Raw genomic sequence first — 12,623 nt, forward strand, 5'->3', positions numbered from 1 at the left:
ATACCTCCATGAGCCGCTGGGAAATTACTAAAACTGTTGCGTGACAACAGATTTGAGAGCTCAACAATTGACCACATGATACGAAATCTCCATTTAACAAAGTAGTTTAATTCATTTAAACACCAAAATTAACATCTCCAAAGACCCCCATCCACCATCAGGATAACGTGTTTAAAAATATGTAATACAGTACATGTTTATCAATGCCAAAAATATTGGTTACAGCAAAAATATCTGTAAATTATTCTTCAGACCAATTTCACACTCTCCAATTTCCCTTTTACTGGCGTCCTGAGTTAGGTTTTGTTCCACATCATAGCAGTATAGTGCTAGCCTAAAACGACTACGTCAATACATTAAAAAATTTATCATGCACTCTTGGGTGACAATCTTGCCCAAGAGTGACTCACGTATTTCACTTAAACTTTACAAATAAATGTTTTTAATAACTTCATTCTGTCACATATGGTAGAAGCCTAAAGGACATTAGGAAATGATTCCTATTCACTCAGAACAATGATTTGACTGTATCTTGGGCAACAGACTATAGGTTAGACTATACATCTTAGAAATTTAAGACTATAATCTTCAAGGGCACCTCCAAATTGGTTATTGTGGTCTTCAAGTCCAAAATAGATCCTCCATCGATACTCTGAACTGATACCATCAGTTCTTATGGCAATATTTTCCACTCCTTGTTTCCACACCAGCCAATCCACTGCGGTTCATCATTTCTACCATGTCCACAGACTGCAAATCAGCAATCCTTCAGTCATTCAGAAGCTTTGCATTTTTGGTCCTAGTTTTTTTTTTGTTTTTGTTTTGTTTAGTAAAAATCATACAGTGTTCCGTTGGAAGGACTTCATAGGGACAGTTTAAAAAAAAAGGCTGCCTGCCAAGCGTGAGCCAGCCCCCCCCCCCCCCCCCCAATCCCCACACAGGCAGACTGTGTGTGTGGACAGGCCTGAGGATGTCTGTGTAACAGCGTGCTGATGACGGGGTGGAGCAGCAGGGGTGTGTGTGTGTGTGTGTGTGCGTTTAGTCCTGAGAGGCTGACGGTGCCGTGCGCCTGGCTGCTCCCTCTGCGTGACATCGGCAGGGTCCCCCCCCCCCCGTCTGTCCGAAGGATCAGCATTCAGGGCTGATCCTTCTCTCCACCGTGGACTTGAGCTCACTTCTTGGGCTGGCGCACGAGTCCAAGGCCTTGTTGCTACTGCACACGCACAAAAAGAGAAGACACACACACTAGTAACTGCAGCCAGGCAGACTTGTACTATGTGACACAGAAATAATTTAGGGTCCGGTACATAAAAATATAATTATCTCTGGTAGAAAAAAAAACAAAAACACACAGTATTACTGATACGAAGCACCACTCTTATGTAGCACCCCTCCAGTACCTTTCCAGATACTTGACAGTGTCAGCAATTTCAGCTACTTTAGTGCTGATAGCTCCCCCTTGTGGATAATCTTCAGACTGCAAAATGTGAGTAAGCTACGCACCATGAGGTGCTTCACATCGAAGATAGAATTTTTTGAATCTTTGAATCTTTACATGTCTGAAATACTGGTTGTTTGCTTTTGAGTTGCGACTCATGCTCTAAATTAGTAAACAGGTGCTCAAAGATTTAACGTGAGAACAACACTAAATACAAGTTTTTCGGTTTATTAATATTATTAAGACGTCTTGACGTCTCGTCAAGAAGCGTGTGCGCAAACACACAGACTGCCCTTACACACGCAAGTCCTTACCGAGACACAAAGTCATCCAGCGCTGCGATGTGGTCCTGGGGGAAGTAGTCCTGCTGCACGGCGTGCTCCAGCGCCACCATGTGGCCAGGCACAATGGCCACAGTCTTTACTCTCTCCTCACTCTTACAGGGGGAGCACACAGTGGGGAAGGGAGAGGGCATTAGTAGGGAAGACTGCGCTTAATTTGGGTTACAGTGCTCCACAGAGCTGTAGAAGTGTGGGACAGGATAAGGGTTATCCAAGAGGTGATAGACATGGGTGGGTGATGGGGTGTGGAACAGAAAGCACATATAATTTCAGGAAGGTGAGAAAAAAAGGTTTAGTGCATCTGCACACAGGTGCTTTTATGTATGTGTGCGCGCGTGCACGGATGTGTATTTCTATATGTATGTGTGTACGCATGTATGTGTATCTGTTTGCATGCATGCTTGTGCATCAGTCCGCACACATCTGCGTTTTTGTCTGCTTGCGTGTGACCATGTGTGTATGTGTGTGCATCTGCCTACACGCATCTTTGTGCGCGCGCATGCAGGTGTTCGCATCCATTGGGATGCATACATTTCTGTATGCATGTGTGTACATTTGTCTGCGTACATGTGCACTTCTGTATGTAATGGTGTGCATACATGCGTGTTTCAGTATGCACGTGCCTGCGCATGCATGTGTGTGTTTCGTCACATATGCGTTACCTTGAGCAGGCCCAGCATCATGAGCAGGGTAGAGATGAAGTCGTATGTCTGGAAGGACGCGCTGGAGAAGGCCTTCTTCAGTAATGCATCTGCAGGGCAGCGATACCATAGAAGTCAGATGCACAGAAGAGACAGAGACAGACAGACACGCACGTGCACACATACACACACACACACACACACACACTAAGGCTGTCAAAAGTGCCATGAAACTGAGTTTGAATATTAGCTTTTGTAATTAGTTAGATATATATATATATTATATATTCTAATATCATTTGCCTATAATTCAAAAAAATAAGCTGCTTATTGTCAGACGCGTGATGCACGTATGCACGTGACGCTCCCTCTAAACTGGCCTACGCGTTATTTTCCACAAGCGGGCAGTAGAATAGAGGACATCGGTGACCTTTCATACTAGGTTAGTACATCTGGGGCCTCATTTATAGAATGTATTTTAGATCAACTGTGTGGCGCATACGTAGAAAATCACGTCAAAGTAGTGATTTATAAAATTTCAACATGACTCGATTTGACCGTGGAAACGGCTGTGGCTCTACGTCAGGTCTTCACTTGACGGATGCACACGCAAGTTCATTTTATAAATGAGCCCCCTGCAGTTTCTATAGCCTAATGCGCAAATGAAGAAAGCACTTTCTTGTGGATGTAATTTGCCACAACTCGGCATTTATTAATCACAATAATAGGGAAATGATTGTTTATACTGTTTATTTCTTAACACAAAAACTATTCAAACGGCTAATACCTGTAGCCTAAAACAACAAATTACTTACTGTTTTGTTTTTTTCACTTCTTTCATCATCCAATTTTATCAAAATCTTCAGAACAGAAAGGAAACAGCCTGCCATGGGGACATTATTTAGCCTAAATTGTTAGCTGACCAGTAACGTTAGGTGTCCATGGAGCTGAAAGTATCACCGGCGGTTATTGGCAAGGAAAACCACTGTCCACTTGCTCTGGGTCCAGGGCAGAATTGTTTTTTGTTGACAGAGGAAGTAACGTTAGCTCAGGAAATGAACTTCGCGTGCATGAACTTGCCGCATGAAATTAAAGCTTGTATATTCATGTTAATTACAAAACGCGGGATCCAAAACTAACATTCGAATGTTCAAATTTAGGTTCGAACTTAAAAAAAGAAAAGATTTTCGAATAGTTTTCGAACTTTGAATATTTTTTGACAGCCCTAACACACACACACACACACACACACACACGCACGCACACACACACACAAACAGCGCTGCCAGGCTTATCGGCCTCTCACCAACGCTGTCCAGCACAGCCTTCTTTATCTCAGGATCCTCCCTGTACACAGAGGAGATCTTCAGAAAGGCCTCCGCTGTCTGTCCTGCATCTGTTACGTCCACCTGAGGGGAGAGGGACCCATATCAACCATGTGTGCACCAACCTGTCAGTCTATCAGAGCCCCGCCCCCAGGTGTGTGTAACCCTCCAATATGAACCTGTCAGTCTATCAGAGCCCCGCCCCCAGGTGTGTGTAACCCTCCAATATTAACCTGTCAGTCTATCAGAGCCCCGCCCCAGGTGTGTGTAACCCTCCAATATGAACCTGTCAGTCTATCAGAGCCCCGCCCCCAGGTGTGTGTAACCCTCCAATATTAACCTGTCAGTCTATCAGAGCCCCGCCCCCAGGTGTGTGTAACCCTCCAATATGAACCTGTCAGTCTATCAGAGCCCCGCCCCCTGGTGTGTGTAACCCTCCAATATGAACCTGTCAGTCTATCAGAGCCCCGCCCCCAGGTGCGTGTAACCCTCCAATATGAACCTGTCAGTCTATCAGAGCCCCGCCCCTGCCTCAGTGCCCTACCTGCTGCTCAATGAGGAGGGCCCTCTTGGGCCCCAGTCTGAGCAGCCCGTCAGGGGAGGGCGTGCTGAGGAAGGAGGAGACGTCCAGAGAGAGGGGGGGCGACGCCGAGATGGACACCTGTCCAGTGGACGGGGCAGAGGGGATACAAAGGTCACCTGGTCAGCTTAGGAAGCAAAATGGCTCCAAGTACTCTAGGTATAATGTCAAGGACTCCAAGTAGTGTCTATTGTTTAAAGATATTTTAAAGTCTAAAAGAGGTTAAAAACAAGGATTATAACTGAATTACACATCTCAACTTAATACTTGAGCCTAGCCAAACAGAGCTGGATTTTGAGGGATTTTAAAGCACATTTGGATCTGACGAAATGGAGCTATATGAGATTTAGCAAGCATCCCTCAGCCAGGACAGGACCCCTCAGGTGTCAGGCTGGTAGGGGGACAGATCTTAATCTCACCCTGCTCTGGGGCTCCTCAGAGCTTACATCTCCCTCACTGGCCTGCTCGGCCTCCTCTTCAGCCTCCTCGTCTTCATCCTCTTCCTCCGCTTCACTCTCACTGCCCTCATCATCATCCTCCGGTTCCCCTTCATCTTCACTGTAGAAAGAGAGAGAGAGAAACGGCTGTGAATGTCAGGAAATGTCAAGTGTTTGCCCTGTTAGAAAGGCTGCCATTCAGATGCCACATGCACACAGAACTCCACAGGAAAACAGGGCAGCCCCTCAGCAGTGCACCCCAAACAAGCCAAAGCTCCCAGCAGTGTCCTAGAGCAGCGGTGTCAAAAAGACCCAGGGGGCCACAGTGTCTGCAGGTTTTAGTGGTTTCCTTTCGATCAGCTGCCAAATACGGCCCTCCAGGGCTGGAGTCTTTCACCCGTGTCCTGGTTCGGCACGATGTTAGACAGTGTGCAGGCGGCTCTGTTAGGATGCATGTCCAGCAGTGGGTGCATTTAGCACAGTGAGAGTCAGTGGGTACATTTGACTCAGTGAGAGACAGTGGGTGCATTTGACTCAGTGAGAGTCAGTGGGTGCATTTAGCACAGTGAGAGTCAGTGGGTACATTTGACTCAGTGAGAGTCAGTGGGTACATTTAGCACAGCGAGAGACAGTGGGTGTATTTGACTCGGTGAGAGACAGTGGGTGTATTTGACTCAGTGAGAGACAGTGGGTGCATTTGACTCCGTGAGAGTCAGTGGGTGCATTTGACTCAGTGAGAGTCAGTGGGTGCATTTGACTCAGTGAGAGTCAGTGGGTGCATTTGACTCAGTGAGAGACAGTGGGTACATTTGACTCAGTGAGACAGACAGTGGGTACATTTGACTCAGTGAGACAGACAGTGGGTGCATTTGACTCAGTGAGAGACAGTGGGTGCATTTGACTCAGTGAGAGACAGTGGGTGCATTTGACTCAGTGAGAGTCAGTGGGTGCATTTGACTCAGTGAGAGTCAGTGGGTGCATTTGACTCCGTGAGAGACAGTGGGTGCATTTGACTCAGTGAGAGACAGTGGGTGCATTTGACTCAGTGAGAGACAGTGGGTGCATTTGACTCAGTGAGAGACAGTGGGTGCATTTGACTCAGTGAGAGTCAGTGTGTGCATTTGACTCAGTGAGAGACAGTGTGTGCATTTGACTCAGTGAGAGACAGTGGGTGCATTTGACTCAGTGAGAGACAGTGGGTGCATTTGACTCAGTGAGAGACAGTGGGTGCATTTGACTCAGTGAGAGACAGTGGGTGCATTTGACTCAGTGAGAGACAGTGAGTGCATTTGACTCAGTGAGAGACAGTGTGTGCATTTGACTCAGTGAGAGACAGTGGGTGCATTTGACTCAGTGAGAGACAGTGGGTGCATTTGACTCAGTGAGACAGACAGTGGGTGCATTTGACTCAGTGAGAGACAGTGAGTGCATTTGACTCAGTGACAGTGGGTACCTCAGTGATCCCAGAAGATCCCCCATGTTCATGCCATCCATGGTGTCCCTCAGTGTTTCACAGCCCTCCTCCCCCAGGCAATTACCTACCGAGCACACACACGCACACACACAGACACACGCACACACACAGGACACACACGCAGGACACACGCACACAGGACACACACGCACACAGCGTTACTCTCGGCCCATCTGAAACAGAGCTCACGCAGTGCAGGTGACAGATTTCGGGGCTGCGTTACCGTTCAGGTCCAGTTTCTCCAGGTGGGGTTTGTCCTGTACGGCCCGCGCCACCGCCAGCGCCGCTTCCTCCGCTACCTCCCCAAAGGACAGGTTCAGCTCCTGCACACAGACACGGGACACACAACACTGCGCTTAGTGTGTGTGTACATACAAATGCGTGTGTGTGTGTGTGTCTGTGTGCATGTGTGTGTGTGTATGCGTGTTTGTGTCTGTGTGTATGTGTGTGTGTGTGTGTCTATGTGCATGTGTGTGTGTGTATGCGTGTTTGTGTGTGTGTATGCATGTTTGTATTTGTGTGTGTGTGTGTGTGTGTACGGGCAGGTAAAGAGAGCGGGTGTATCTTAGTGTTACCTTGAGAATGGGCAGCCCCTCCCTCAGGGACTCTGCGATGGCGACCGCTCCCTCAGAACGCACCAGACAGTCCCCGAAATTCAGCACCTGGATGCTGCGAAGGTGCTTCAGGGCCTGAGGGGGGTGGGGGGGGACACACACCGGACACTGGGGTTAGCACCATACAGAAGCTAAGCCAACCGGCCCCGGCACAGAGAGAGCTGACCAAGGCTGTGCTCCAGCACAGGGAGAAACAGCATCCGCGCCACGGGCACCAGCACTGCATCTCATGCCCCTTATACCCAGACTCAGTGCCATTATCACCATCATAGGATAGGACATGAACATGCCGAAAGTGACATCACATGATCCATTTGGCCATTTCTGTAGCAATAAATCATAGTCATCATGACACTATGAACAGCTGAATCCAAGCTATTAACAATGTCAAATACTGGTTCATCACAGTGAGGTTGTGCAGTGTGTGCTGTGCAGTAGACTTCATAGTGCAGAGAATGCAGTATGGAGGCTCAGTGTAGAGTTGTGACGCCTGCCGTACCTTGGCCATGGCGATGGCGCCCTTCTCGGTGAAGGTGTTGTCGTTGAGGTTGATGACGCGCAGGTGGGGGTTCTGCTGCATGGCGGTGGCCAGCGCGGTCACCCCTGGGTGGTTGATGCCGTTCTGGGGCATGTGGATCTCCTCCAGACTGCCCATCAGCTGTGGAGGAAAGGACCGTCAATCTGGCCTGTGTGTGAGCAAATTACACAGCAAAACAAAGCAGAAACCAAACCTGCTCTGCGTATCCTGCAGCCTGATGTTCACTACATTCACTTCTACTTTCAGGGTGGATCAAAATACAAGCCTCGGCCCTCAAAGATAAAATTATGGGGACAAAAATTGGCCCCGAAGTCAATCTGGGCAATGTCCTACCCTGACGTGTGTGTGTATGTGCACAGGTGAGTATGATTATGCAGCATGTGGTGCTCATTGATTGGTCAGGAGCTGGCTGAGGTCACGTCAGTGTCCAATACCGTGAAAGCTTTGGCCAGGGCTGTGGCTCCCTCATTCTCCAGCCGGTTCCTGCCAGCGATGAACACCTTCAGCCTCAGGGGGGCGCCCACCGCACACGACTGCTTGTGGCACTCCGTCAAGGCTGCGGCAAGGATCTGCCAACGCACACACATGCGCACACGCACACATCACTTGCTGACATAGGCCCCTGAATAAAAAAACACGGAGGTCCAACAACAGTGGTTGCTTGAACGCCACACCTAGGCTGATATTTGAAGCAAAGTGAGCAAAACCGTCTGCTCATACGCTAGAACCAAACAGTCAGACGCTTTCATATAATGGCCGCAAACAGAAAAAGGCAGTCACAGATGACCACATCTCAGTGACTGTACACAACTACTGAAAGCAACACAAGTTATGTACAGACAGAAACTGAAAATGCAGTGAACACAGAAATAAACAGTAACTGCCAGCTGTTCCTATGAGATATTTAACGGTCATTAAACCAGGGCCCCCGCACTGCATGCCTACCCTGCCCCCTCACACCCGGCTCCTCCCCACTCACCTTTCCCCCTCCAATCCCCATGCCACAGTTGTTCAGCCGCAGTTCTCGCAAGGTGTGACAGGTGGCGCTCTTGAGCAGCGGCTCGATGGCCTTCACTCCGTCGGGTCCGAACGCGTTATCGCTCAGGTCCAGCTCGGTCAGGCAAGCCCCGGCCGCCATCAGCGCACTGCCCAGAGAGCTCTGAGGAGAGGAGCAAGGGATTCAGCTCAACACAACCCAGGCTGATAATTACGCTCCAGGGTCATGTAGAAAACTTAAAACACAGCACACTGCTGCTGTGCTTTCAACAGCATTCAACTTCTATACGAAAGGAAAAACTAAGAAAACCATGTACATGAATATGTATGTAGTGTATTAATCTACAGCACTGAATTAACATTTAGAATCAATGCACTGACATTTTGATGATGCAAAAAAGTTAACAGGAGGCTAAAACAATTTCAGAATGCATTATTCCCTTCACATTTGGCAGGTGATGGAACCTGCCAAATGTTATCATACACCATTACAGAAAAACTTCGAACAGTGAACCTGAGGGCAGATGCATAAACAGTCCAGCAGAGGGCAGCAGCGACTACTCACCAGAGCTGGAGGGATCTCCGAGCGCAGACGGCCTGTGAACATGTCACTCCAGTAGCAGCGCTGACGGAGAGGAGAGAAGACAGGAAAGAGAGGTTAAGGGAACCCGGTGTGAATGGGCAGTAACGATGGCATTAAGGCAGCATTAAAAGGCCTGTGCTGCTTGCTGGGGCCGGTACCTGCAGCTGACTCCTGCTCTCCAGGGCCTTGGCGATGACCCTCGCCGCCTCCACACCAATCGTGTTCCCCTCCAGCCGCAGAGCCTGCAGATCCAGGAACTCCTCCATCTCCCGCGCCAGCTTCTCCGCTGAACAGAGACGGAGAAATGCAGTGGGCACGGAGACGGAGAGATGCAGTGGGCACAGAGACGGAGAAATGCAGTGGGCACAGAGACGGAGAGATGCAGTGGGCACGGAGACGGAGAGATGCAGTGGGCATGGAGACGGAGAGATGCAGTGGGCATGGAGACGGAGAGATGCAGTGGGCATGGAGACGGAGAGATGCAGTGGGCATGGAGACGGAGAGATGCAGTGGGCATGGAGACGGAGAGATGCAGTGGGCATGGAGACGGAGAGATGCAGTGGGCATGGAGACGGAGAGATGCAGTGGGCATGGAGACGGAGAGATGCAGTGGGCATAGAGACGGAGAGATGCAGTGGGCATAGAGACGGAGAGATGCAGTGGGCATAGAGACGGAGAGATGCAGTGGGCATGGAGATGGAGAGATGCAGTGGGCATGGAGACGGAGATATGCAGTGGGCATAGAGACGGACAGATGCAGTGGGCATAGAGACGGAGAGATGCAATGGGCATAGAGATGGAGAGATGCAGTGGGCATAGAGACGGAGAGATGCAATGGGCATGGAGATGGAGAGATGCAGTGGGCACGGAGATGGAGAGATGCAGTGGGCACAGAGACGGAGAGATGCAGTGGGCACAGAGACGGAGAGATGCAGTGGGCATAGAGACGGACAGATGCAGTGGGCATAGAGACGGACAGATGCAGTGGGCATAGAGATGGACAGATGCAGTGGGCACAGAGACGGAGAGATGCAGTGGGCATGGAGACGGAGAGATGCAGTGGGCATAGAGACGAGAGATGGCGTGGGCACAGAGACGGAGAGATGCCGTGGGCACAGAGACGGAGCGATGCAGTGGGCATGGAGATGGAGAGATGCAGTGGGCATGGAGACGGAGAGATGCCGTGGGCACAGAGACGGAGAGATGCAATGGGCATGGAAACGCCAGGCAATTCCTCTCAACAAAGCCATAATGCTTCTAAAATGGCGTGCGCCTGCCATAATGGGCAGTACTGCACGCCAGCACACGTGTGTCTGCATGCAGGGAGGCGTGAATCTCACCAGACTCCGCAGTGTCCAGCTTCAGCCCCTGGCCCTTGTAGCTTAGCTCCCCGTCATCCACGCAAGTCTTGGCCAGCGATTCGGCCAACTGGGCAACATCATCCGAAGCCATCGGTTCACCTGTGACAGACGCACAAATCCACCTTACATCATTTCACACAGTGTCAACAGGAGACGTGCTGTAGTATCTCACTCAGGTCAGAAACACACAGCTCTTCTGGCTGCTTCCTATTCTAATGTTCCATACTTTTGTAGCTAGTTGTACACACAAGCTGTGTGAATGCTTTCATTACAACCCCCCATACAGAAACAAGTAATCAAGAGCAGTAATACCATATTGCTTCGCTGATTCATTAAGGTTAACGTTCATATTTGTTGGTATGTGACTGACCAGTATAATGTTAACAGGGATGACGGATTTAGATTTTTAAAGTAAGTAAATTAGACTGCTCAGGGCGTATACAGCGAGCTCGTTGAATTATCATTACCTCGTTACCGTTAATTGGTGGAAATTGAACTACAGTTAGCTAAGTGTTAGCTTCCAGCCGTGCAGTTTTTATAATTTAAACCTTATATTCAGAGCTATTGGGTCGTTAGATAGCACCTGTTGCTGGACATCAATTACAAATTCGATGCTGAAAAGTAGTTAACGACAGTGAAACAGCAACCTGATTGCTGGGTTCAGTGCCATAGGTGCAGGCCGCGAATCAGGTGCAGCGCGTGAATCAAAGGTTTTTTAAACGTCCCCTTCGATGGTGACGCAGTTTTGCCTCGTCCGAAACACGCTGTTTAAATTAGAAAATGAGTCGACGGGTAGAAACTTTCTTTCTCTTTATATAACATTGTTGTATACATTTACATAGAAAATAATAATAGGAGACTGTAGAACAGTGTCGTCTATATCATCTCATATCAAGATTATTAAATTATTAGTTAGCTGGCTAGCTAGGATATCTGCTTGGCGGGGATGCTGATGTTAGCCAAACAACAACCTAATCGAACTAGCCGGCTATCTAGAGAGTATCGTTACATAATAACCGACAGTTAGCGCCAGACAAAGAGATAAAAAGCGAGCAGCTGGAGAAAATAACTGTTATTTTGGTTATTTTACTTCGTGGATAAGACGGGAACGGCCTCAGAACATGCACTTCCGCTTAGATACCGGTTACGTCGCCTATCTCTGTATTATTTAAAAAAATAATAACAATACTAATAATTATAAATAATTAAAACACATAAGAGGCGGAAATGTACAAGATGATCAAAGTCCAGATTTAATAAATAGTAGCTTATAAAGAGCCGGTGGTTAAGAATTAAATAGTTACCAGTAACAACAGCGTTGTTTGCCTACGATTGTTTCAGAACAAACTTCTCTCCTTTCTTGTCATGCATGCCTCCTCCCGCTCATAACTGCCTGTGACGTCAACAAATTTGAACCACTCCGGGCCCTTCCACTTGGGGTCCTGGTTCTTGTAGTTTTTAACTCCAGTTTTTACAGTTGTGCACGGGTGGAAAACAAGTGACCCTTTCCATGTACAAATCACTGTAAATTTAGCTACTTCAATATGTGCAAAATGGATGTGGTCAGCAAGAAATAACACGAGACAAGTTCTTGAAACTCCTACAGGAAAACCAGCAATAATTTATACCCACAAGTTTGACGACTAAAGTGAACATTGGATGAAATGCCAAAACGAAACAAAAATGAAGTGTGGAAAAGTATGTGTTCAAAAAAGCAAATGACAAATAGATGAACCTGTTTTACATTAAAGTTCGCTTAAGTTTATGTTTTAATTGCATCGCAAGACAAGCATTGTCTAGCCAATATTGTTATTATTTTTAAGTTAATCATTTAACCAGATTCCAAAATACTTGTAGGAGGGAACTCATTAAATTTGAAGGGCATTTTTGGTACATAATTCCAGGCCTGTAGGGTAATTTTTGCAGGCCCTAGAGAATAGCATATGTTTGGTTACATCTGCATTAAAGTTTATAACAGCCTTTTGTTATTGCAGTAAATGTTTGCTGGAGGTTTAATAGAGCCTGTGTCACAGGGAAGGCAGCAACATACAGCACCATATCATCAGCATAAAAATACAATTTGCAATTTCTTATGTTAAAACCAATATCATTAATATGCAATGTAAAAAGCATTGGACCTAAAATTGAGCCCTGTGGAACTCCTTTTGTAATTGAAGAAACTGCAACTGGATACTATGAGCTACTATACAGTACATTGAGATCTATCTGTAAGGTGATTTTGGAACCAACGGCAGGACACCTATGTAATAACAAAGAATTTTAAAAATGCTGGCC

At 47.6% G+C, this 12,623-nt stretch overlaps 1 protein-coding gene across 1 annotated transcript; it reads right to left on the reverse strand.

Moving 5' to 3' along the window:
* Positions 1–88: 88 nt before the first annotated feature.
* On the reverse strand, positions 89–11,755 carry rangap1b (Ran GTPase activating protein 1b). Its single transcript, XM_064323820.1, has 16 exons — positions 11,633–11,755; positions 10,308–10,427; positions 9,126–9,253; positions 8,950–9,009; positions 8,368–8,547; positions 7,823–7,957; positions 7,350–7,508; positions 6,812–6,925; positions 6,460–6,559; positions 6,216–6,300; positions 4,745–4,883; positions 4,290–4,406; positions 3,727–3,829; positions 2,442–2,530; positions 1,753–1,874; positions 89–1,213 (listed from the first exon to the last, which is right to left on the reverse strand). Exons 2-16 carry the CDS (start codon positions 10,417–10,419, stop codon positions 1,129–1,131), a joined length of 1,728 nt encoding a protein of 575 aa, XP_064179890.1. The 5' UTR covers positions 10,420–10,427; positions 11,633–11,755; the 3' UTR covers positions 89–1,128.
* Between the last annotated feature and the right edge of the window lie 868 nt (positions 11,756–12,623).

This window comes from Anguilla rostrata, chromosome 2 (assembly GCF_018555375.3).
Source record: "Anguilla rostrata isolate EN2019 chromosome 2, ASM1855537v3, whole genome shotgun sequence".
Taxonomy (NCBI): domain Eukaryota; kingdom Metazoa; phylum Chordata; class Actinopteri; order Anguilliformes; family Anguillidae; genus Anguilla; species Anguilla rostrata.

What these genes read in the sequence shown, in the direction of transcription:
- rangap1b (XM_064323820.1), bottom strand. Translation starts at nt 10,419, where the DNA reads ATGGCTTCGGATGATGTTGCCCAGTTGGCCGAATCGCTGGCCAAGACT. An exon ending in CTGAGGAGCCCCAGAGCAGG is followed by an intron (nt 4,407 to 4,744) that starts GTGAGATTAAGA and finishes TCCACTGGACAG; the next exon opens with GTGTCCATCTCGGCGTCGCC. An exon ending in GGCTGTGCTGGACAGCGTTG is followed by an intron (nt 2,531 to 3,726) that starts GTGAGAGGCCGA and finishes GCTGCCCTGCAG; the next exon opens with ATGCATTACTGAAGAAGGCC.